Here is a 26666-nt window from a genome sequence, read left to right as displayed (position 1 = left end):
ATGTATTTATCCCATCCCTGTTTCATGGTAGTAACTCCAAAACCTTTCATGGCCAAAATGGGGTGCTTGTCTCTGTAAGATAGAGGAGTTTCCTCTACTGTCTGCTGAGGGATTCAACACCAAAAATGCGTTCATAGCAAATATGGAAACCAGCACAAAATAAACAATGAAGGAAGCCTTCCTTTGTCGAGGTAACTAAAAAAATCAACAAAATAAATATGCAGTCCTTCTAGCCTTACTGTTGTTAATAATGCGAAAGCATTAACCCCTTAAGTGCCAAATTTTTTTTTCCTAAAGTAACCTAAAAGTGCCAGATTTTTTTTTTTATTTTGAATTGTTACTCCTCTAGTATTACACGTAAAATTTGGAAATTTTATTATGCAAAAATCAGCGGAGGCAAAAAAAATATTTGCCAACTAATACGAGTGCTGCCATCTATGATCAGCGCCGCAAAACTACTCGGACGAGCCTAGCTCGTCCGTGGAATTGAGGGCAACCGAAAAAACCACTGGACGAGCTGAGCTCATCCACGTCATTTTGAGCCAGAAAGTGGCCGACGAGCTCAGCTCGTCTAAGGCACTTAAGGGGTTAACTGTCCCATGGAGGGAGCCGACATCATGAGTTTGAAGTGCGAAAATGGCACCTTAAATCCTTCCTCAAGTGAAGCCAGCTCCCAGCTATGAAACCGCGCGAAAAGCCCAGACAACGGCACCGAAAGGAGCGGAGTAAAGCTGATGCATTTTCGGCTTCGCTTCCATCGGCCGGCGCGCGTGGACGAGGCTCCCATTGGCTGCTGCACGTCAGCTTCAACGACTGGCCACTCCATGGCGCTGCGTGTCCGTCTGTTAACACGGAGCGTCTAAGGTCAGCACTCCGAGAAGCGTGCGCTGACCGGTGACGAAAAGTATGCAGCAGACGAAATAAGGGAGTGGACGAGCGGCTTGCACACTTTCGCATTCACAACTCATAAAAAGTGCTGAAGTGTACATTGAGCCTTCTCTTATTTTTATTTTTTTACTTGGCATTTGCAAGCAAGGTGAGTGAGCATGATGACGCATTCGTTTTGTCAGGCCAGGTGCACTGCATAACTTGAGAGCTACTTGCTTTTCAAGACGAAATGACAGAAACATGCCTCGACAAACTTGATGTGAGCCGAGCGCCCGATTGCCTCCACCCAATTGGCTCGTGAATTCTTACCTGTGTAGGCCTCTTATTGTTGAAACCATGGTGACAGTCCTGATGGTTGCACAATTCACCGAGCAGTGGGGCCGCTTTTACGGGAACCAACTTCTTTATTCAGCACCAACACGCAAAGAAAGAAATCAAGCCAGATCGATCAAAATAGTTACTTTGTGATGCTAGCCTTTGACCAGCCCCGCTGCGAAAACAAGCATCCCCACAGTGCTTCTGAAGGCGCATACTTGCAACAGTTGTTTGCTGCAAACTACGTCGGTTGAAAATGTTTTTATCTAAACACCTCTGTGAACTCAAAATGACACGCACGCGTAAAGATTGACGAGTTCAACGAGCTATGCTCATTCACCTCTCTGCGGATGCAGGCAGCCATGTTTATTAATGTTTCAAACCAAAGCAGGAGAGGGATTCTCAAATACATTTGATAACAATGATGACTCTATCTAGATTATTTGTTTCTCAAACATAAATCAATAGTTGATTAAAATACTATTACGGCACGGAGATACAAATTTACAACCAACCTTTCACACATCAATCTACAAATTTACAACCAACCTTTCACACATCAATCATCTCTCCAGCCAATGAGAGATGTAAGCACTTTGTAAGCATGGGGCGGGGCTTAGCGGGCTGAGACCTCCACCTCCTGCACCTGAATTGCGTCCAGCAATGTAAATATTGCTAAACAAATATTTTTCTTTTGTGGTATAATTTTTTTTAATGTGTGTCTTATATAGGCTCTTTATAAAAAAAGAATATTTTTTCAATGCATTTTTTTTTAAGTGTAAAAATAAGACATGCTTGGCATACAATAAACTTCTGCTACAAGAGAAAAAGAAAATTCAGCCTTAGTATATTTACTATTTCAGACACATTTTGAGCTTAGAATGATTAGAAAACCCGCTTTTGTTTCGAGTCATTGACTGCAAAAGAGATGCAGGTTTTGGAATCACAAAAACAAACCTCAGATACAAAAGTTGCACTAACTTTTTTTTTTACATGCACTTATTTTTTTCGTGTGCCCTATTTAGGCATTTAAAGAAAAAAAAAGTATTTGTGCCTTAATATTCTACTATTTTTCCGAGTCTAACACCAATCTTCAACCGCTGTAAATTGAGGCATCTGAAAAGAGAATAAACTAGGTCTCGCTAAAATAGTGGTAATTATTTTTCAACAATTTTTGGCGCGTCCAGGTACATCTACCAACCCGTGGTGGCCGGACAGTGGACGCTGAAGCGGCGAGTCGTTGGAGCGGCCGCCAGCTTTGCCTTTGTCTGCTCCTGGCACGGCATGGACAGGGCCGTGATCGTCTGGTGCCTGCTCAACTTTGTCGGAGTCTCGACCGAGCTGCTGGCCGGGTTCCTGCGCGGCAGGCGTCCCTGGCGGGGCATTGAGGTTCGTGAGCTCGGCACTCGATGCGCGCCTCGAAGCCACGATCGAGCTACGGTCCCTGCCACGCGTCTCCGACTGGTGTGCTTAGCAACCTCCCGCAGCAGAACCTTTATTTGCCGCATCGATCTTCCACTGCTGCAACAGTGCCAGCGTCGTGGCACCCAATAGCACGACTTGACGTCGTCGGGTGGAAGCATAGGGACCACATAGGAAGGTGCGGTAGACGCGTAGGTCGGAGGCACGCTGCGGGTACTGTGGCAGAACCTTGTCAAAGTGGCTATTGGTTCAGCATGGAAAATGGTGGGAACACAAACAATCCGGGAAAGCATGTGAACTTAGCAACTATATAGCAACTATTGTTGTACGCATCCAGTGTATCGCCCTTGAAAGCGAACTTCCCTTTACCCCTTCTTTCGTTGCACCGTAGATGCTCTCGTTTATGCTTTCTACAAAATGTGTCATTGTATTTTCTGGACTATAGTATGCACCCAGTGTTTTCTGTATGTATTTCCTGTAACTGTATTTTCTGTAACTTTAGCGCAGGGGTGCGCTGAAGTTTTCACTTGTACAGCAGGCAGAAGGCTGGTGATGCGATAATGCAGAGGATAAGGAAATCGTCTGTGTTGTCTAGGAGTGTGCGAATATTGAAATTTTCGAATACGAATCGAATATGAATATGGTAAGAAACTGACTTCGAATATTGAATCGAGTATTGAATATGTGTGCAGTAATAAGAAAGGGGGTTACGACCCTTGCCTTTTGCGACAAGAGCCGCTTCCTCTGTTGAACCCTACAATTGTGTCGGTTGACTCGGGGGCCCTGCTCGCAGCGTCCTTTTTATATTCTCGCACCTAGCGAGGGTGTTGTTTAGGGGGGATTTGGAGCGTTTCAGCCGTTTCCGTCGGCGTTCTAGAAAGGCAGTTGCAAGACTTGCACTGCGCTGTCAGCTGCGAGAATTTTGTGTGCCAGAGACTTTCTCTGGCTTTCGTTTCTCGCTTGTTCGGTGGCTCATCAGCTGCGGCTGAGGCCATGCTCGGAGAACACGTTCGAGCAGGGACAGTACTGGCATTATCTAGAGCAGGTAGCATCACTTACAAATTGCCAAACAAAGCACACAAAGCTGTAATAGCCATCTTGTCCGGTGGTTGAGTTGCTGTCTTGGCGATGCAATATTCTTGTAGATTTTTCTCTTTGTAATTTACAAACATTTATGAATTCTTTAAGAAAACATGATTAAGAAATTCTAATTGCTTTGTCTATTTCTATTATCCAAAGATACATAGTTTATATCGCTAAAAAATTGAAAGACGTTTACAGTTCTTTGCAATCCCGAATTAGAGTGCAGCTCTTGAGGAGGAGAAGGAGCAGGGAAGGGTGTGGAAGGCAGGGTATGTTCCTCCTCCCCCTCCCCTCCTCCTCTCCTGCTCCCCTCCCATTTAGCGGGAATCATTCGCTGAATTTCCCGTTAAATTTAGCAAAAATTTCCTTGCTAAACTTAGCAGATCAATATTCCCGCTAAATTTAGCAAAAATTTCCCCGCTAAATTTAGTGGAGAAATATACCCGCTAAATTTAGTGGGAAATTTAGCAAAAGTTTTCTGGTAAATGTAGCGAGAGATTTAGTGATAATTTTTCCAGTAAATTTAGCGGGAAAAGTTTTTCGCTAAATTTGGCGGGAAATTTAGTGAAAATGTTCTCGCTAAATTTAGCGGGTTAAGTTTTCCCGCTAAAGTTAGCGGGTAAATTGACGTCACGTGACCCCAACACCAATTCAGTTTCCCTGCTACATTTAGCGGGGAAACTGTGACATCCCATAATGCAATACACACAATTACACTGACACCGGTGCCGCTGAAACCGGAAATGGGCGCCTAAGAGGTGTGCTCTGAAAAGTGGTGCACAGCTTACTCTACCAAAATAAAAGAAGCCGAAACTACTGCTATCTCGTGGGGCAGATATGAGTTTTAGGCAAAAACGGAAACGAGCCGATACAGAACAGATAATGAATTGATCGCATGTAGATTTCGGTGAATAAAGATCCTGTAATATTTCAGGATTCTCGGGGCATGTGCAGCACGCATATTATTCCCTATTTACCCAAATACTCCGATCTCTCTCCAAATATTCATAGTTTTTTAGAATATTTGGCCATGGCCGAATATTCGGGAAATTCCAAATACAGTTGAACCTCGATGTAACGAAGTCGGTAAAATTCGCAATTTATTTCGTTACATTGAAATTTCGCTAAATCGAAATTTGGGTTTAGCATGCGCTAAAAAAAAATTCCGAAACATTTTACGGGTATGAAAACTCACCGAAAATGACATTTATTTAGGGGCAAAGTAGTCCGCGAGTTTTGCTTGCGCCTTGTCCGACAGTAGCAGCGGCGTCGGCGGCGTCATACGGCGTTCGAGCGCCCAGAGCGCTTGCACGGCATCTTGCTGCCCATGCGACACCGTGTACCTCTCAGTACGTCCATTGCGTCGAGCACTTCCCGAGTGCTCGTGATCTCGGCAGTTTCTTCAGGATGGCGTCCAAAACGTTTGCTTTCTCATCCAAAGAAAGAACTTTACGTTTCCTTATGGCAGCAAGCACGTAAGTGAACCGCCCGGTTAAAAAATAAAGCTGTTTAGTTTAGGCGGTGCCAATGTTTCCAACCTACACACACTCTTGACCGCACAGTTTACTTGCCCCCTTGCGCCCACAGTGTGCTTGCGCCTTTGCTTTACATTACGCTCGCAAGACGATAATCGGTCTTTTCGGTCTTCTCCTAGATGGCACTGCCCGTGCGGTCGCGCGGTATCGCGCGGATCGCGCGGTCGCGCGTCGCGCCATCACGTCGCTCCCCCGCTGAAGTTGGCTCCCGCGCTACCTACGGTAGAGTGGACTATGATGATCAGTGAATGTCAGTGGTGATGCTGTTATGCTGTGTTAACTTTTTGCTCGGCATTTTCTGGCCAGCCTCGCGGAATCCGCTTTGCCGCATGCCTCGCCGGCGCTACCGGCACCGCATCCTCGGGCAGCCTAGGAACGTTGGAAGGCCTGTCCCCGTGAAGTAACCTATCAAGCGCTCGCGTTTGCGCATACTTTTTTTTTTAACCACAATTTTTTTGCGAAGTTGTTTTTTAGAGTTGATTTATTTATTGCCTTCTATGGCAATGGCGCTTCGTTATATTGAAATAGCAGCAAAATAGACTTCGTTATATGGGGACTAAAAATACATGGGGCCTATGGGCAAGAAATTATGAAAAATAAAATACTTCGTTAAATCGAGGATTTCGTTACATTGAAGTTCGTTATATCGAGGTTCGACTGTATGCAGTTCTCAAATCGAATGTGTTGAATAAAAGAAATTATTCGATTCATATTTGAATTTCCATATATTCGCACGCCCTTATACTCTGTTTCACCTTATGATGTACCGCAGGAAAGGCTACAAGCGCGAGCCCCTTGCTCTAGGGCACATCGCGGCAGCACAAGGTCTCGTGCGTTAAGAGTAGCTCTCAACGCTATGAGCTCGCGCTTCTAGCCTTGTCTGCGGTACAACATAAGGTGAAACGGAGTATAGTGTCGTCACATCGCCAGCCTCCCGCCTGCTGCACGAGCTGGAACTTCAGGGCATCCTGGCGCTTTCCATGTGCTTCATGTCGTCCCAAAATTTACCAATTTAGGGGTTTTCGATGACATTCGGCAAGTTTCTAATTGGAGCTATATCTTTATTTTCTCTAATCAAAAAGTTAGTTAGTAAATTTTAGGTAAATATTAAGCTAATGAGGCATTTTGCAATCCTTGATGTCTGCCGGGGCTAGCGGTTTCTAGGGATGGGCGAATATTCGGTTATTACGAATAGCCAATCGAATTCTGTTCTATTCGGCATTCGCTTGGAATCGAATTTAAGTATTCGACCATATCGAATTATTTGACAATATAGAATTATTCGACCTCTCTATATACAGTCAAACCCGACTATATCACACCCGTTTACATAGAATTATTCCTTATATCGAACAATTTTTGTGCACAGTAATGTTACAGTGATAATACATAGCAAAAACAATGGTTGCATCGAACAAAAATAGCAGCCGCTATCAATATATCAAACTACCAAGAGCGCCGTTTTGCTCTGCAAGCTGGCTTTCCCCCAACGCGAATGGCCGATTGGGGGAAAACCAGGTTGCAAAGCATGCTGGCTTTTTTTTTTTTTTTGGGCGGTTGCGTTGATTGTTTTGAAGATAATATATCTTTTGCGGAGAGAGCGGAAAGAGGGTGCTCCGTGCTCCCTCTCCCCGCTCTGTCCACGAAAGAGAATATTATGTTTTTTTCTCCGAAAAGGACGCAACCGCCCAGAGAGAGAGGGAGAGGGGGAGAGAGAGAGAGAGAAAATAATGAAAAAGCCAGCTTGCTTTGTTAGTTGGTTTCCCCCAACGCAGCCACCTGTTTTAGGGAAGAGCCAACTTGCAGAGCAAAACGGCACTCTGCAGGAGAAGGTGCTCCTGTTGGACGTGCTCCATGCTCTCGGCATAGTTTGGCGCTAATGCACAAATATAGAAGGCAGTGGCCTCAGCATTTTGGAGTCCGTCGATAGCGTAGAAAAAAATCATTACCGCGGATGCAATGAAGAAAAGGCAGCAGAAAATGCAAGATTACTTTATTGTGTAATATTTCAGCAGAAAGTGGATTTTTGAGAGTCAAATTCATTAAAACTTTTATATCGAATTACCCGCTATATCGAACTGGTAGACGTTTTTTTGCGAGTTCGATATAAATGGGTTTCTCTTACTCTGGCTTGGATTTACGGCCAGGTGGCGCAAGCTTCCAACCGTTTCAACCATTTCATGCTACCAAACTCGATACGCATGAAATTAACAATTTCAGTACATCTAATACCAAATAAGGGCAAATATAAAACTGTAATTTAAACATATCTTGTGGTATTTTTTTGCTTGTACTATTCAAACTATTCGATTAGAAATTGTTTACCAAAATCACTATTCGCTTCGAATTTGATTCGGACCCAAAATCCTCTATTCGCCCATGCCTAGCGGTTTCTTTTTGTGAAGAGTTTCTTTTTTCTTTAGACCACCCTATTTTTGGAGATCTTTGAAAGTGTTAGCTGAAACACCTTGTATATTGTCATTGCACATCCTTGACAAGCCCACTTGGCAAGGTTTGGAAAGAGGCTTCAGTTTTTTCATCCTCCGTGCAGAGGAGATACCTGACCGGGATCTGGCTGCGAACAGCGAGGGCAGTGGTCACGACGCCCCACTTCCTCTTCTCCATCTTCTCCTGCCTCTTCTTCCTGAGCAACGTGGACGTTGGCCTCATCTTCCTGAGAAAGGTCGTCCTAGGTGGGGTTGCCTGTTTCTCCCGACGTTCTCAGGATGCCCTTCGTTCTGGGGCACTTCGGTGCCTCAGAAGTAACGCCTGTAGTGAAACTATGATGCATGGAATACATCTCTGACTGGTTTGCATACGTAAAATCCCACACGAATGCCCTCCCCCGAGCAACCGACCGTCCTTCTGTTCCGGCTACGCGTCCATAGGCTGAAAAATTCGAAACGTCGGCCACGCCCGATTCTCGTCGGACGTCACGCGATGACAGACGGTAATCGCATCAACTGCGCGATATACGGTAGCAATGCATGTGATGAGCGAGTTTGTCATTTTGTTCCATTTGTGCCATTTTGATAGATTCCCGCTTGTCTGCGCCTTGCTGCGCCCCGAAACCAAAATAGCGCCAAATTGTGCCAAAGTAAATGAATCTGCTAATGAATTGGTTTCTGGAAGAGTTTTTGTTTTTGTTCGCCAACTGTGGGAATTCAGTGGAGGGAGAATGGATTCCTGCCGTTGGAAATTGGAATGGATGATGAAAGAATGCAAGAGAAAAGGATTACAGTCACAAAGAAGAGGTTAGATAATTGGCAAAATTTATCTGAGGAAAATTGAATTAAGTAAAACTAGCTAGCACAGCTGGGGACAGGCGTGACAAAGGAAAATTGGGACTCCCTCCGCGTGGCTGTGGCCCAAAGTCTGCCTCCCAGTGGGCCAGGGAGGGAGGAGGAGGCGGGTGGTGTTGTTTTTAGTTTTTTTGCTCAATCCCCCAAAAGTGTTCCTGGCAATCACCTCTACGGCCTGGGGATAGTTAGAGGAATGAATTGGCTTAGGAGTTGGAAAGGGGGTGTCAGGTCTTTTTTATTTTTGTTTTCTTTTAGGCTAGGTGGTGCTGGCTACTGCCCGTTACTAGGGGTATAGCCGTTATTATCTATCCATCCATCACTCCATTGACCATCACAACCCAATGCAGGTTTTGGCTCCGCAGCATTGTCTCACACCAATTTTACCGAAATTCGTAATGCGGCACAGTTTTAACAGTTTTAGTTGCATTTTGAAGCCCACTACACCTACTGATGATTAACAAGTGCAAGTAATTATTTTTTCCTGCATGCCTACATTCCGAAGGTGACACTGTTTCATAGAAATGTGCTTGCTCATGGTTTCCATTTCGTGAGCATGCTCGGTCAGGACTGTTTGATTACAAATTGTTGCCTTTTCTCATGTCGAATGACGTGAATCCTCGATCGTACTATTCATTAAAACGTTGGTACGTTAGGAAACCCAGAATAGTTTGAAAGGTCAAGGAATTAACCTTAGTGGAGAGAATAATGTTTCACAATCTCATGGATAGTCGAAGGACTAGTTTCAATTTCAACGTAGGTTTGAACTTTATCACAAGCTGGTGGGCTGTCAAAAATAGTCCTGGGAATGGTGGTTGCACTCGTCTAACATGGCTAACTGCTTGTATCAGCCTTCGTAACAAAGGTGGCATCATTTACGTAATTCAACTGTATTGTGGCATTTTTTAGACCTCAAGAGCTCTGGGGACACTTTAAGTGATATTATAGGTGTCGCTTAACAGATGGTTGTTGTCAAGCATCACTACAATTTCCAATGCTGTCCTGAGCCGGCGTGCACGTTTTATGTTCCCAACAAGGCGGAAAAAAATGCTAAATATGAGGAAACTGTTATCAAGACTATGACAAAACTGCGGTAGAACACAAAGAAAGCGTTCTGCTGGGGATGTGAGGTGTACTGTCTGTGTTTCACCAATATAAGCATTCCTTCGGTGAAAAGTGCATGGTTACGGAGGCTAACTCTCCGGCGAACCAAAAATAGACGTCAGTGAGAGTACACTGACTTTCAGAAGTAATTGCCGTGGGTGTAGGGCACATTTTGTATATTTTGCAGGGGTGGAACGGCTGCGCCATTTGCGCCAATTTGCACGAGACTCATTTGTCTGCGCCGTCCTGCACCATGTGCAGGATGGCGCAGACAACTGTCTTGCAGTTGTCTGCCAATAGCTCGCGCCATCATGCACCAAATCGTAAATTGTGCGGCAAAAAAATTTTGTTGTCTTGGTTTCGGTTTCTATTGACTCGATGGGCAACAATGAGCGCATTTAGCTTGTTCGACCTTGCAATCCTTTGTTCTGTTTGTTCTCCCTGTGTATCCCGAGTCGGAAGCGCGGGAAAAAACCCGGGGGTCGGATTCCAAGCGCTACACCACTTGCGACTCGATTGTCATTCTTCAACCATAGGCGGTTAAGCAAGTCAGCCGAGGTGAGGTCAAGTCAATAAGCGTCAGATTGCCTGAGGCTCTGCGGCCCGGGATCCGGATGTCAGCCAGTTGAAAACAAATGAGCTAAAGATTCCTTGTAGTACATCATCCTTAGAACTTGGAACCGCATTCCAGCAAGATAAATTGTTGTTTGAAAGAACTGAAACACGGTCTGATCCAAAACCTTGCCGGCCAGCAGCTCTCACGCGAGCGGTAGATCTGCTCGGCGTACTTTAACATTGCTCCTGCTTATCGCTTTGAATATGATAACTCCGTTAATCGTAATGTGCTGCTTCGATATTGAGTTGCACAATAGTATAAACTCGAAATTCGTTGACTGTTCCTCCGCGCAACTGCACGTCTGTTGCTTACGCACGTCACGTGGTTCGCACATATAATTACTATGTCGAGCACGTGTGGGTTTTGCGATAAGCTGTGCTGGTTTGCATTTTGAGCAGCTGAAAGCCACTCAGAAATTATCAAGGACTCTATCTTCAGAAACATATGGTACTTGTTTTTTGGTTCTCATTAAGGCTCACAAAGTTTCAAGTTTTTGCATTTGTCACGCTGTTATCCCATCTACCTAGGTCCCTAACCACTCATGTTCATCTATGCTGCTAAGCACAATTGAAATTGCTCCCGTGCTTGTCTAATACACAAGCTGAAGTGCAATGAAAACTGATCTGAGCTGCTCATAGCCTGCTCCAGATTGTAGTTTTAGCTGATCCCAACCTGCTCCAGAACAGCGGTTTTACCTGCTCCCGTGCCTGCTCCCAAGTACATTTCAAGTGTTCCACCCCCGTTTTGGATTTTTCTTTTATTTGTCGTTTAATTTGAATAACTGTAACAGTGTCGGCATTTATACGCCTTCTGCAGATACATTGTAATTTCAAGATATTGAATCGCTTCGTCTATTCCTTCTGTTGTCCTTGTTTTCTGGCGCTCTTCGAATCTAAGAGGTACCAACTTGCCCAACTCCAGATTCTTCTACAAAATATTTAATTTTCAAATCTTTTTCTCACTTATACGAACCTAAGTTCTTTTGAAAGAACAACCAATTGGCCACATTTTGATGTGTCATATTGCTCAATAAGCAAATTACTTAGGAAAATAAAAGCCTTTCGAAATTGCTACTTCTCCCGTGATCAGGATACCGTAGAATCCCGAGCAAGCGCCCCCCGCACGCACCCTCCCCCCCCCCCCCCCCCCCCCCCCCCCCGCACGCAAGTCAAAATTACCTACAAAAGGGGGTGGGGGGGGGGGGGCTATCCCAGAACGGTACCAAAATTCTAGATAGCGGTGACCAAATTTTTCCGCCAGAAAAAGGAAAAGAAAAGTGCAGTGCACACAGATTTAATATTTTATCTATCTCGAGAAAATAGACTTTATTAGGCCAAAGATTTGTCACTGCTATGTTAATCACTTTCAAAACCACCAAAAGCCTCCTTTGAGTCGGTCGCAAGAAAAAGTTTGCAGCTTTCTGCGATGTTTCCCAACTGCATGCCGTTGGCTATTTGGACAGCCTCTTCAGAAAGAAGTCGGTTGCTAATGGCTCATTCTGCACTTTTACGTGATACACGTGCAACGAAAACCTACAGCATACAATTTGCGTAATGAGTGTCGATTAATTGTTAAAGGAGCTGTGCAACAATTTCAGGGCTTTGCTTAAATTATTGTGGAAGTTGATGCCTAACACTTCTGCAGTGAACTACAGAAAACAGATTTTGCCTGGATACCCTAGTTTTTATTTAAAAAAAGGTAAAAGATCCAGGTTTTTGCCGCCTTTCAACTCGTACGTCGTCTTCCGGGTCATGTGCGCAGTGACGTTTATGGGGTAGGCGCGGGGTTCAGGAAAAGTTCTCTCTTTACAGCCATCAGTGAGCAGCGAGAACTCATCCGCTTGCGACCGCGTGACCACGTGCTGGCGGGCGCCCCGCGAACAATATGGTGCAAGGAGGAAAGTCTCCTCCGGGTCCATCCATACCCGTCCGGCCCTGTCCCCCTCCCCCTCCAGCTTCTGGCGGTTGTTCGCGGTAGCAGAGAGAGCTGACGGTTTTTGTGGACCTGGGATAGATGGCAGCACCAAAAACTCTGTATAATAAAAGTTTTGTTGATGATACCAGGTTTTTGACGAATTTATATTTATGTTGGAAGGACAAGATTTATAGAAAAGTTACCTTTTATCGAGCAGGTATTCGCACAACTTGCTATCTTTCTACAAGATTCCCCTTTGACGTGACGCCGCGTGTTTCTCATGGCCGCTGCTCGCGGCTGCAGGTCGGGGAATATTCCAAGTTTTGCCTCGCTATTATGCGGCGGAATCGCAAGATTTCGATGAAAGGAGGTGTGTTTTCTGTCATTTGTGACAAGGTGAACAATATCAAAAGCAGAAGACGCCAATTCTTTCAACGTTAAAATCGTTGCACAGCTCCTATAATGTCAGCGAAAGGTGTTTCCAGGAAATGTGTGACCATGAAATGCTGCCCATGAAACGTGTTTCGACGAAACTATGGGGACCCCTTTAAAAGCTCAAGCAACGATATTGGAAAGAATGAGAGAAAATCTGCATCACAACGTGGGTTCTCTCGCCATATTTGAGTAGGCTCGCAATAACTCGAACTCGAATATTTCATACTTCTGGTTAATTCAAACAAATTTTAAAATTTTGATTGTGCCACTATGTTTTAGAGCGCAGCTCTTAGGCGCCCGTTTCTGGCTTGAGCGGCGTCGCCGTTGCCGTCGGCGTAACCAAGGTCACCCCAAGGTCATACCAAGGTCATGCGACCCCTCCCAAGGTCACGTGACCCCCCAAGGACACGTGACCCCCCAAGGTCACGTGACCCCTTCCAAGATCACCTCAAAGTCACGTGGCCCCCTCCCCGAGGTCACGTGACCCCCTCCCTCCGAGGTCAGGTGACCCCCCCCGGAGCATATTAAAGAATGAGGGGAAGAGGAGAAGGAGGAGGAGGAAAGGTCTACCTTCCCCTCAGTACCCTTCCCTCCTCCTCCTCAAGAGCTGCGCTCCAATTCGGCGTTACAGGGAGTTGTAAACGGCTTTCACTTTTTTTAATGCATTCATAGGCCGCTTAATTCGAACGCCATTTTCGTGTAATTCTTACCTTTTGTTCCTGTGGTCTCGTTGAGTGCGCTTCTTTCCAAGCCCCGGTGCACTGCAGAGAGGCAACACCCGCAGAGCTTGCTTGCTCGGGTGTCGCTTCTCCACAGTGCTTCGGTGCTCGGTGAGAAGCGCACCCAATGGGACTCAAGCAGGGCGCACTTGAGCCATGGAAGCGACCACCACGCGGAAATTCCCATATCAACCTGCGCAGACGCTGTGATGTGGCGGCATGGCATAGGTTAACAGCACAGCGTCCGCGCAAGTTAAGAAAATTATCACCAGGTCCTGATAAGGGGGACAAAGGACAAACACAAATCTCCAAACTTAGTTAGGTGACTGGTACGCAACTGAAAAAGTCTGCCTGGTCCTGGTATCGAACCAGGGACTTCTCCAATCTTGTCCAGCTCGCTTGCAGCTTTGCATTAATTGCATTATCATAACCATCAGGTGCCCGTTCTCATTGCTCATGTGTCCCCTACATAATAGTTCACATTAGAAAACTTCTTGCCCTGATGAACACGCTTAATTTTGTTTCAAGTTGTCATGTGCTGTCTGAACAGTCCACGATAAACATTTTTGAGGAATATATAAACTTATGTCATACATGTCACAAAAGTTTTATGTGTGGTGTACCTGCTTATGATCAGGAGGCCTATGTAAAGGAAATCACCAAATATCTGCTTTGAATGTGTAACCATTCTAATGGAAAATTATAATTTTATCAGGCATCATATTCAGACGAATTTCTGATATCTCAACCTTGCTATAATTCAAACAAAATTTGTAGCTTCGTGGAGTTTGAATTATTGAGAGTCTACTGTAGTTATTGTGCATTGTCATCACCAGCATCACTATTTGTAGTTTCCTATTTCATGTCTCTGTAACTACAATCCGTGTCATAACTTGCATTCTGTCATTATCAGATCTGTCATTCTCATAAGTCTTCGTCTGTCCTGTGTCAACAGGCCAAAGTTCATATGTGTTCTGATTCATGCGTGGTCAGTTTTCTTGGTCGCAATTACTTTGTAATCTCATAATAATCAGCATATGGTGTTTAAAAATAAAGTGCCATAATACCCTGAGGATAGCCCACCTAAAATCAAGAGCAAATCGGGTGAAAACAATGAGTGGGACTATCTTTTGGTGTGCAATAAAGAAAAGTTTAAAAAAATGCTATTTTTAGGTCAGACTTCCCTACCAAACTTGTTATTGCGGCGAGGGTGAACGAAGCAAAGATCTATAATGCAAACTTGAGACTGTAGAAAGCAGAAACGACACACGCACGCAAATTGACTTTTCTTTGCATGCGTGTGTCGTTTTTGCTTTCTACAGTCTCGGGTTTGTATTACATCTTTGCATTGCTGACCCTCGCCGCAATAGCACGTTTAATAGGGACGTCTGACCTAGAAATAGCATTTTTTTCAAAGAAGAGAGAATTTGCGTGTGTGTGTCGTTTTTGCTTTCTGCAGTCCGAGGGTTGTGTTATGTCTAGTAATGTTAACCAGCTTGCTTGTGCCGACTTTCAGTTAATCAAAGATGACTGTGCTTCCTGGTCAGCAGTGTTCGCTTATATCTGGCCACAGCTAAGTAGCCGCATTAATGTCGAGGCCATCATTAATCCCAACACTGCAGTGACTATAGTGGGTGACAGGTTAAGGGGAAGCTCCTCCCAACATCTTTCCTCTTCTGCAGAGCCAACATTGGAGGTTGCCTCCTCACTAGCGTTAAAGGGAAAAGGGGTGGGACGAGCCTTAAACCTGTCACCCACCATAGGAGTGAGCCATCTTTTGATGTGTAAAAAAAAGTAGCAAATCGAGCCAAAAAAAAAGATATTTGCTCTAGTTTAAGTTTTTTTTTATTTAAATGCTTATTTAGCATTTCTTCATTCATGCTGTTCTGTCTATTTTCTAACCCCGTTGCCAAAGCGTTTGAATAACCCTGATCTAGAGGGTTCAGTTGGTACTCTACATCGACTTTTCAGTGGTGATAATAAGCATGCGTTACATCAATCCTGCTAACCTTTGCCCACTAGCATTAATGGAAACAAAACATGAATTTGATTAAGTTTATGGCACAGGCTCACAGCACTCAAAGGGGAAATTTAGCTAGTACAGTATAACTGCCATCCTTGGGCTTTCGAGCTGCTCCTAAGCTGCTCCAAAGCTGCTCCAAAATACAAAATTTTCCTGATACCTCCTCCAAAAATCTCTTCAAAATCAAAACTGGCTGGACCACCCCTTAGCATGCATGTTCTTGTGTCTTTATTGTTTCACGAACCTCGCGTTTCGCGCTTTCCGCGATATGCGCGTGAGACATCGGTAGAGCTTTGCACGGATAATAGTTGGGGCATCCGCATCCGATCCCCATCCCCGGACTTTCCATCCGCATCACCACATCCGCAATGTTTTTACATTTTTTGCATCTGCATCCGATCCGCATCCACATACTTTGTATCTGTATCCGAACCGCATCTGCAAACTTTGGAACCGGGTTAGACCCAAAATTTGTGCGTTTATTTTACATCATAGAATCGAGAATAAATAAAAAACGGCATCTGGATGGTACCTTATTACCGTAATATCCCGAGTCATCGCCCATCCCCGAGCCATCGCCCACCCCATTTTTTGGGCCAATATCTTTTTCCGAAAAAACACCGAGTCATCGCCCACCCCTTCAAATACCCCAGCGCGGACTCTGCGATCCGCGAACACTCATCCTACCCGAATGACGCGGCCGCGGCCGCGGACCTTACAGTTGGAGGACTTCCGTGACAAAGTAAAACGAAGGAGGGAAAGACACTTCTTTTTGTTTACGCATTTCCTCCGTGAGCGACCCCAAAGTGGTCGTGTATCCGTGCGAAAAGAAAACGTGGAGATAACAATATAAGAGTTTGTTAATGTAACCGCGGAGTATTAAGTCAAAGTCTGTCTCCGCCGAAGTAAGGACACCGCGAACCCGCTCCTTCCCGCACGTCGCGACCGCGGTTGTGCAATATTTTAGGCAAAGCCAACGCGTAAATAAAGCTTTGCTGGAACGCCCTACACAGACGTTTGCAGAGCGTCCCAACCGTGCATTGATAGCCCGCCGTGCACGGACGCACGTATGTACTATCGGGGAAAAATGAAATGCGAACAGAGGAGCGCGTGGCTCGCGGTACAGGCTGCGCCACCTGGAAGTGAGCCTAGGAGCGAGGGTGCGTGGCCTACTCCGATGTGTTCACGCCCTTTGCTCTGCGCTCCCCAAGCTTCGGCGGTGCGCCTCTCAGTGCGCTGAAAGCTGTCACCGCTATCTTTGCTTGCTCGGCGTGTGCGGCGAGCTTCTTCGCACCGCACGCGCTGAGCCAGCAAAGATAGCGGTGACGCTTGCAGCGTACTGAGAGGCGAACTGCCGAAGCTTGAAGAGCGCTGAGCGAGGGGCGTGAACACATCGGAGTAGGCCACGCAACCTCGCCCCTAGGCTCACTTCCAGGTGGCGCAGCCTGTACCGCGAGCCACGCGCTCCTCTGTTCGCATTTCATTTTTCCCCGATAGTATGCACCAAACAAGAAAGTTGCGCAAGAGCTTGCGATTGACAAGGCGCCCGACTTGGCTTGACGCCAAAGTATTTGCCAACGCGACCGCCGGCTTTCCCGCTTTCCCAGGATTGCTCTTGGTCGCTTCTTTGGTCCGCTCGCTCGCTCGCTCGTTGCGCCTCGTCGGTTTTTCTATTTTCTTGTAGACTTTTCTTTCTTTTTTTTTTACTAACTAGGAGAACATAGAGGTGACATTCTTTCACGGAACAAAAGTTCGCGCTATATGCAGATCGGCGGTGTTTCTAGCGCGTATGCAAGCAACGGACTTCGCTATAGTAAAATATTCTTTCGTGAGCATTCTTTTCTATAAAACAATGAAACTAAATCGAGTTTTGAGTTTGATGTATCTCTTGTGCATCAGTGCTAGATACGCAGAGAAAAATAGGCGGTTTTTTCCGCTTTTTTTCAAGTGATTGTGCTCACCCACCGAGACATGGCCCACCCCACTTTTTTAATGAATTTCAGGCGGTAGGGGGGTGGGCGATGACTCGGGATATTACGGTAAGTTGTTTGCTTATCTTCGTACAAAACAAACAAAACAACTTTTCAAGTCAGAAAAGAGTGAAAGTAATTTTTTTGTATTTTCGTTCATTGTATCTTGTTTTATCGTATTTATATTTTAGGCAGTCGTTCTTCCAGAGACACTTTGCTTTGCTGGAAAAATTATCGCAGTTATAATATTGTGTTGGGAGTCTGTGGCACACTGCCCAGGAGATGCATTCAAAAGGACAATTTTTATATATTTTTTTTCTTCTCGCTCTGTGGCATCCATTTTAAGTAGATGCCTATTTTCTAAACATAAAAATTAACAGAAAACAGATTAAAAAGCGGGAGGGTAAAAGCGGTTCCTCACAGCAGCAAAGTATTCATATAATATAGTTGCATGACGTCAGTACACCACTTGGAAAATATCCAAGAATTCAATAATGTCAACACCTATCAGTTTCAGCTTTAAACATGAACCCAAATCTGCATGCTCCAAACCACATAGTTAACAGCAACTTGCACTGTGTCGAACATAGTGTTTCATTAGACATAATGGAATAAAACAGCGCAATAAATGCATAATACATTTATTTTCTCTAATTACAAAGGTGGTAATGATTTTGCTAATTAGCGTGCTTTCTTGCAATTCCTGGCATCCACCATGGCCGAACTTTCCGAAAACAGTTTCTCTTTTTTGAAGCACCTTATTTCCAGGAATTTCTGAAAGTCTTCGCAGAAACCGCTCTTACATGTTCTTGTAGACCAACATGCGGCTCTAACATCATGCCTCTGCGGTGGTGCTGTTGTCGCCACGGCGCAGGCATTTCTGGGCAAACGCGGGCTTGTTTTTGAGCAGTGTGTCGGTCTACAGCAACGTCTTACATGCTCTTGCATGTGCATTGGATGCATTCATGCCATTGTTTTCGCTAGGGCACACGTTCTTGGGACCTTCTTGAGCCTCTGACCTTCGACCGCACAAGCGCGTGTACTAGGCCTCGGTGCTGTTGTGTGTGGGGCCCTTTCTGAGGGTTGGCTCAATGTGTTTCGTTGCAGGTTTTCCAATGCCTTTGGTGCCTCTGCTCTTCGTGATGTACTGCGGCTGTCACGTGTCCATGGACGCCATGGACTGGGACAAGACTGGTTCAGCCGACTCGTCTAAGCATTTGTAGTCCTTTGAGTCACCACCATCTGTTTACTGTCGTTCATACATGCTGACAGCTTAAGAAGTGCGGGGCGTGGCTCATCGTGTCTGCATTTCTCGCTTTGTGGTCTGTTTCTTCGGGTTTCTTATTGGCTAGCGAAGCAATTAATGGCTGTGGTAATACGACGCTCAGGGCTCGCCCCGTGTTTCTTAATCGGTCGACGACTTCGGCCATCTCTACGCAGCTTACCTCGTTACTTAAGGTTTCAAGAGATTACCAAATGATGGCAAGCCCCATGCATCCTACTTACTTTGTTCTATGGTATGTGCAGCAAAGAACTGTCACAATTGCTCATTTTGTACTTTGTGCACTAATATAGTTTGTTGCAACTTAGAAAGGTAGGGTGAGGGAAAGGAAGACCGGGGAGGAGCAAGCAGGCGGAACGCTAAAGAGAATGGGAGGTTTTCCCCTCTCTTCTTTGCTGTTCCGTCTGCTTCCTCCTCTCCGGCCTTCCGTTCCCTCGCCCTACCTTCTTCAGTTACGATGGACGATACCTTTTAACTATTATATTTAATATGCGATGGCTTCGAGATTATTATGTGCAGTGCCAGGTCTATTGGGAGCGTGCAACACCTAAAGGGGGCCACTGCTCCGCCTCGGCAGCCGGTTGGCAAAGCCACCGACGACTGCGTCCGCATTACGTCGCATAATTAAAGTGACCATGAAATGACCTTTTTACTTTTTCCAGATATCTTTCACATTAAACCGTCAATGTTCACTGAATGCCGAACAGGCATCCGTTTTCGTCTCGGTTTATTAACTTCTACACAAAAAATTAATGAAATATTGACTTTTTCTTTCTCTCCAACTGACCGCAAAACAAGCCGTGACGTACGCTGTTTCCGGAACCGGAAGTTTTCTCGGCAGTAGGAGAATGGGAGCGTTAGCGGCGACGAGTTGGGGTGCGCCGGTAGGTTTTACTGCGCTGATGTCACCGACGTATTTTCTGAATCGGCGCCTCTCTTCGCCGCATCGCAGCTGAGCGAAATTTAATGAGATGTGTTGTGCTACAGCGACAGCATGGGACTAGTTCCATACGCTGGTATGCCTGTTGGGAAGTGCAGCGAGTCTTCCGGTGAAGACTCCAGAAGTCAACCCAACTGTCATTGTTGGTAAAAGGCGAACCGTGTCAGTCGTTTGCAAAGCGACGTAGATGGAAACAAATTGCTGAGGCGTTTTTCGCAGCCTCGGAGATGCAGGAGCGAGCCGACGTTAAAAAAGACACGTTTGAAGTACGGGTGTCAGCAAGAGCCACGTAAATACCTGTTCACACTCGGAGCGGACGCGCGCGTTTGATGGAAGATCGGTCCCGAAGCGCTGTTGGTAAGCGTTTCGGGACCAGTCTTTTACGATTGCAACTCGATACTGACGCGACACTTGGCAAAGAAAGGTTGGACCGGCATTGCACGTATACCTCCCACCAACTGTTATAGCTCGACAGTGACGTGCAGTCTGTCAGAATTAAAATGGCATACCAATAACAAAGTGTACATACCGTGTTACGAAGGTAATTCATGCGGCGTTTATTTCAGCTCTATATCACACAAAACAAGAAGATAGAATCGTCGAGAGTCCCTTTTCGACGAGTGTTCGTCAACACTGCCTCGGAAAACAAGGGGAAGAGATTGACCTCACCTCTTAATCTAAAATTGAGGTCAGCGATCAAACTATAATACGGGAAGGGTCCACAAGGGTAGCGCGGGCATATTCCATTCAGCACGCCAGCCGGTCGTAGGCAGATGGTCTTGCGACGAAGCAACGCTGCACCATATCGGAGTGCCTGCTAGGCCTATATTCTGACTAGGGTCGGATGGCAGACAATGTCTATGCAAAATTCTTCTACTAGGTTCGCACCGTGGTGCCACTGTCTTGTCGCACGCTTCCAACAAGACCAGCAGCCATCAGTTCTGAATGTGCCGGTTGTGAAGACGAATGTTGCTGCAGGCGTCATCCGATATTGGAAAACCTGTTCTGTGATAACTTTTTTAATACATTCAAGTTGTTAAAGCTGCTCAAAGTAATAGACATTGCATTTTTTGGCATTTTCCATTGAAAAGCCTCGAAGAATAAAATTGTAGTCATAAATATATTGTCCAAAGTAAGTATTGTTGTTTAACTGTGTCAAGACTTGGGTACAGTCAAATGCCTTTATAACAATTGTTGCTTTTACGAAAATTCAAGTACATCAAACTAAAACTAAAGTTCTGGCTCTGTTTTCATGATTCTGACATGTCGGCACAATGATTATACTCTCTCTGTAATTGTTGAGCAAAAGCTACGGGAGCAAGCTCCAGGCTTTCAGCGTTCCTGTCAAGCACCAGCGCTCGTGCAGTGCAAGCATTGTTCAGGGCTGCATGCATGTGTGTAATGATGTCATCAATACGGCGACAAAAAAGAGGAAAAAAATCGAAGGAGACTAACGGAGAAAAGAGGGAGGAAAAGAAGTGGGGGGGGGGGGGAAACGAGGAGAATTGGGCCGAGAGCGGACGCATTCGGAAAAGCTTGGCTCCGGAATACACCGGCGAAGCTGTCATCGATAGAAGTCTGCCGACCTGTCCTTACCGCCAAAACTGAACTGCAAGCCTGGCTCAAGAGCGAACCGGCAAAGTTATCCCAACAACCGGTTGGCTGATCCCCATCGGTGCGCTGACAGCTGGAGCCAAACGAGCCCGGCTTCCACCACCGGTCAAGGCGCCTAAACCTAGCGCAAGCCAGTGCCAAGCTCGGCAAGTCGAACTTTGGACGTACGCCCCTTTCTTTTATTGACTTTCTAATAAGTTTCCTTTTTTTTCGTGGATTCCGCAAGTAGAACAACAACTGGGTGCAAATATTTTCCTTTCATATCGAAAATCAGACGGACCTTTCAGTTTCCTTTCTTTTTACCATAAAGAACCTGACAATAACTGGCGTCCGCGACAGGACACTGATGATCATCCGTCTGGTTTTTGGTGCAACATATAAGTTATGGATTTAAAGGAGTTGATGGCCCTAGGTGAAAAGCTGGGGATTACGGGAACAGAATTACAAACATGGGTTGATCAGGAACGAGCTCTGCAAAGAGAGGACAGAGTGGCCGAACGAGAAGCTCTCCAACAGAAAGCGGAACTGGAGGAAAAAACGGAGAGAACGCTCCAGCTTAAGCTTAGGTTGATTGAGGCCGAGGGGTCGGCAAGTGACAGGCATGGTGCGGGCGGTGGTGAAGGACCCCAAAGAGTTACTGCGTCACAGTATATCAGTCCCCATAAGCTAATGCTGTCGTTTGACGACCAAAGAGATGACCTGGATGCGTACCTGAAAAGATTTGAGGTTTTAGCCATGGGAAAGAAGTGGCCAAGAGGAAAGTGGGCCACTGCATTAAGCCTCTGCTTGGTGGGCGAGGCCCTAAAGGTATTCGGAAGGATGTCCCCGGACGACTCCTTAGATTATGAGAAAGTAAAGATGGCACTTTTACAGCGGTTTTGCTTTACAACCGAAGGATATCGCGAAAGATTCCGAGGAAGCTCTCCAAATGACGGCGAAACAGGCAGCCAGTACGCCGCGAGGCTAGAGGGATTATTCGATCGCTGGGTGGAGATGGGCCTTCGTCCCAAAACGTACGGCGATCTGCGGGACCTTGTGATCGCAGAACAGTTCATCAACGGCTGTCATTTAAAGCTGGCTGTGTTCCTCAAGGAGCGGAGTTGCAATACAATTCCCTTGATGGCCGCGGCAGCGGATAAGTTCATGGAAGCGCACAGGCAAGACAATCTGGCTCACTTCAAGGAGGACCATAGCCAGAGGGATAATGATTTAAACAGTGACCTGCCAAGTATCAAGCAAGAAACAAAAATCAGGTGTTTCTTGTGCGGCAGAGTTGGTCACCGAGCGACCGATTGCGTGTCCAGAACAGAACAGCGACACCTAGTATGTCAAGTTTGTCAGAGATCGGGACACGATGCCAAAGCATGCTTTCAGCGGAAGGGCGGAAAAACTCGGCTCTCATGCTTTATGGTACCTGAATCTGGAAGTACAAGATGCGAGTGTGAAGAAAGTCACTTGCATAACGATGAAACACACGGTGTGGAGCATACCAACGAAGCACTCGTGAGTGTGGTGTGCGATAAAAAGGAGCAACAACCAAAGAGACGCATGCCAGTAGAACAAGGACTACTAGACGGACAACCCGCTAAGGTGTTACGAGATACTGGCTGCAACACCGTTATCGTACGCAGAAAGTTGGTTGGTCCTCAGCACCTGACGGGCAAACAACGCAAAGTGGTCCTAGTAGGCGGGACATGCAGGTTGTTGCCAGAAGCAATCGTTAGAATTGAGTCTCCATACTTTACTGGAGAGGTAGTCGCAAAATGTATGGACAAGCCTCTTTATGATGTAATTATTGGCAACGTTCAGGGAGCCAAGGAGGTATTAGACCTCGATCCAAACAGGAGAAGTGGGGATGAGGATGATGCAGCAAAGATCTTGCAACTGGACAGAAACATACTCGCCGCACTGAAGAGCCATGTTCCTGCTACTCCAAATCCCACACCCAGCTTTGGGATTGAAGATGTCACGAAAGGCGTCCTTGAAAGAGAACAGTTGAAAGACACGTCATTAGATATCTGCCGCGGAAGGATTGCCGACACTCACGTGACAAAAGGGGGCAACACCTACAGTTTTCATTTAAGTGAGGGAGTTCTCTTCCGCAGATGCCTCCTCACAAACGGGAAGGAGTTCCGCCAAGTGGTGGTCCCCAGAACGTTGCGCCACCATATCCTCAGTCTGGCTCATGATATCGCAATGGCAGGCCACCAGGGTGTCAAGCGTACGAGTGAGAGAGTCCTAGAATCCTTTTATTGGCCCGGAGTCTTAGCAGATGTTAAGCGGTTTGTGCGTTCGTGTGACCTGTGCCAGAGAACGATTCCTAAAGGAATGGTGTCGAACGCACCTTTGGGGCGCATGCCCATCATTGAGACACCTTTCGAACGAGTTTCTATCGACCTCATTGGACCGCTGTCGCCCACTTCTAAGAATGAGAATCAGTTCATACTCACCCTAGTGGATTTTGCGACTGGATACCCAGAGGCCGTCGCCCAACCGTCCACTGACTCAAAGACAGTAGCGGAAGGGTTAATCGAAATTTTCTCCAGAGTGGGTCTACCAAGTGAGATTATTTCTGACAAGGGTACGAGCTTTACCTCGGAGTTGATGAATGAGGTAACGGAGCTGCTCTCGTTCAAGCACTTATTGTCTGCCCCTTACCATTCCAAGTGCAATGGTCTGGTCGAATACTATCACGGTACGCTCAGGCCAATGCTGAAAAAGATGTGCGAAGAGAAACCTCAGTCTTGGGATGAATACTTAGCTCCGGTGCTCTTCGCCTATCGCGAAGCACCACAGGCGAGTACAGGTTTTTCTTCTTTTGAGTTGATTTATGGACGACACGTACGAGGCCCATTGTCGGTTCTGAAAGAAATCTGGACGGAAGGTACAATCAGCCCGGAGCTGAAGACGACATATTGCTACGTCTTAGAGCTACAGAGTCGGTTAGAGCAAACAATTGAATTAACTCACCAGAAGCTGGGTGAAACACATCAGAGTCAAAAGCGACATGATGACCGAAACGCGAGAGGCCGACAATTGAAAGTAGGGATAGGGCCCTGATCTTGCTACCTACCAGCCATAACAAATTGCTTATGCAATGGAAAGGTTCCTTTCCCGTGGTCGAAAAGAAAAGCGAGGTCGACTACAAGTTAAATTTAGGTCATACTCACAAGGTTTTTCATATAAATATGTTAAAGCGGGCACTTGCGGAATCGCCTATTCTTAAAAGCGCAGACTTCTCAAAAGAGTTTGTCCTAAGAACTGATGCCGCCGAACACAGCTTGGGGGCGGTGCTTATGCAAGAACACGAGGGGACACTGCATCCTTTAGCGTACGCCCGTAAGCGACTCCTTCCGAGAGAGGAGAACTTTTCTGCGACTGAGAGAGAGTGCCTGGCACTCGTATGGGCAGTGGAAAAGTTTCATCCGTACTTATACGGTAGGCATTTCGTGGTGCAAACAGACCATCAGCCGCTTCATTACTTAGACAAAGCAAAGCAGCTCAAGAGTCGCGCGCTCCACTGGAGTTTGTTATTGCAAGAATATTTGTTTCGAATGGAACACATGTAGCACACCTAAAGCGTAGGCTGATTCCATTGGTTGGTTGTGATTTTTGTACTTGACAAAGGAACACATCATTACAAATTTTTGGTTGTTTTTTTTTTTTAAGAAAAAAAAACTTAAAAGGGGGGCCATTGTAATGATGTCATCAATACGGCGACAAAAAAGAAGAAGAAAATCGAAGGAGACTAACGGAGAAAAGAGGGAGGAAAAGAAGGGGGGGGGGGGGAAACGAGGAGAATTGAACCGAGAGCGGACGCATTCGGAAAAGCTTGGCTACGGAATACACCGGCGAAGCTGTCATCGGTAGAAGTCTGCCGACCTGTCCTCACCGCCAAAACTGAACTGCAAGCCTGGCTCAAGAGCGAACCGGCAAAGTCATCCAAACAACCGGTTGGCTGATCCCCATCGGTGCGCTGACAGCTGGAGCCAAACGAGCCCGGCTTCCACCACCGGTCAAGGCGCCTAACCCTAGCGCAAGCCAGTGCCAAGCTCGGCAAGTCGAACTTTGGACGTACGCCCCTTTCTTTTATTGACTTTCTAATAAGTTTCCTTTTTTTTCGTGGATTCAGCAAGTAGAACAACAACTGGGTGCAAATATATTTCTTTCATATCGAAAATCAGACGGACCTTTCAGTTTCCTTTCTTTTTACCATAAAGAACCTGACAATGTGCTTGTACCTTTGGCTTTGCTTTGTTAGTCGTGGATGAGCTCAAGAATAAACAGTATTAATTGAAACCCAACGATTTAATGTGGATTAAAATGGATTACAATTCGTCGTGACGACATGACGTGCGCGAGTTCTCCCCGCGATGCTCGTCCTCTCTCTCGGCCCTCTACAGATGCTGCTAGGTGTCCGTCGTGGAGCTCTCTCCGATAACACGCCCGCACTTAAAATACTGCGTCTTTGGAGTTTGTCACAAAGTCTTTGAGCTATGCAAGGCGTCTACGCTGCCTCTGTGAAGATCTTGTTGGGAAGTTCGATGCCGTCTCGGCCAAACTAACGTTGGGCTCGGCCATGGTCACTCTGTCCTCGTTGTCGTCCCAGGTGCTAGATCGAACAGTTGCTTCTGCATCCTCATCCGCAGCGTCCTGGCCAGCTGGATCGATCGTTGGTTGATCGTGGAAGCGCTTCAGTTGATGTGCAGTTGCTCTCCGGGATTCTGTTCGATTTTGAGGGTTGCGGGATATGGTGTACGTTTGTTTGTCAGAGTCAATGATTGTGTATGACCCTTCGTGCACATTCGCGAATTTTCCTCGTCTGATGCCGTTGTTAGTATACCAGACCTTTTCTCTGATATCGTAGGTGGCTGGCGGATGTTTTTGTCGTGTGTCCGCTTCATGCTTTGAAGGCATTCAGTTAGGTTCTCAAATGCCTCTTGTCGGAGGGCATTGATGTCCGCTTGTTCAATGTCTGGGTCGATAGATAGTTGGTAGTCTATGAGTTTTTGTGGCATGAAGTTGAATAAGAGTTTGAACAGTGACGTTTTCAGTCCACCATGAAACTGCGTGTTCACTTCGAAGGTTGCCTTAGTCGCTCCAGTGATCCACGTCTCCATTCACGTTCTTGCGTAGTGGTGGGAAAATCCTGCTGTTGGCTCTTTCGACTAGTCCGTTCGCCTCCGGTGCGTATGGTACCGTGAAGATGTGTTCGATACTGTGCCGTTGGAGGTACTCGTTTGCTGCTCTTGACGTGTACGCGCTATCGTTGTCCGAGATGATAGCCTGTGAAGTTCTAAACTTTGTCACAATGTCTTCCTCTATGAATTGGAGGACGTGTGCGGTAGATTTGTCGGGCACTGCGCGTGTCACAATGAACCTGATCGTGAGGTCCACAGCTGTGATGAAGTACTTGTTCTCGTCATCGCTGTTGATCGGTCCGACGTGGTCGATGGCCACAGAATCAAACAGTATCGTGGGGATGACCCTGGGATTGAGAGTGCCTG

The 26666-nt window shown here is 46.2% G+C and overlaps 2 protein-coding genes across 3 annotated transcripts in view; both read left to right on the top strand.

The window, feature by feature from the left end:
- LOC8028451 (protein-cysteine N-palmitoyltransferase HHAT-like protein) overlaps positions 1–19305 on the top strand; it is a 54050-nt gene extending 34745 nt beyond the window's left edge. Inside the window, exons 10-12 of one of the 2 annotated variants that reach the window (XM_029973240.3) lie at positions 2391–2592; positions 7795–7936; positions 18431–19305. In XM_029973240.3, the coding sequence (XP_029829100.2) occupies positions 2391–2592; positions 7795–7936; positions 18431–18546 (460 nt within the window). In that variant the 3' untranslated portion in view covers positions 18547–19305. Of the gene's footprint in view, positions 1–2390; positions 2593–7794; positions 7937–12073; positions 12296–18430 lie in introns of those variants that run through there. The other variant, XM_029973239.4, reaches the window with a different exon arrangement.
- A 2847-nt stretch (positions 19306–22152) lies between these two features.
- On the top strand, positions 22153–24219 carry LOC120838367. Its single transcript, XM_040208249.1, has one exon. The coding sequence runs from the start codon at positions 22153–22155 to the stop codon at positions 24217–24219; it is 2067 nt and encodes a 688-aa protein (XP_040064183.1).
- The last annotated feature ends 2447 nt before the right edge of the window (positions 24220–26666 follow it).

The sequence above is a fragment of the Ixodes scapularis genome, unplaced genomic scaffold (genome assembly GCF_016920785.2).
Source record: "Ixodes scapularis isolate PalLabHiFi unplaced genomic scaffold, ASM1692078v2 PGA_scaffold10__122_contigs__length_95168666, whole genome shotgun sequence".
NCBI classification, from domain to species: domain Eukaryota; kingdom Metazoa; phylum Arthropoda; class Arachnida; order Ixodida; family Ixodidae; genus Ixodes; species Ixodes scapularis.
Note: the sequence above shows the minus strand (reverse complement) of the source record. Positions and strands in the feature narration are given on the sequence as shown.

What these genes read in the sequence shown, in the direction of transcription:
- LOC120838367 (XM_040208249.1), top strand. Translation starts at nt 22,153, where the DNA reads ATGGGCCTTCGTCCCAAAACGTACGGCGATCTGCGGGACCTTGTGATC.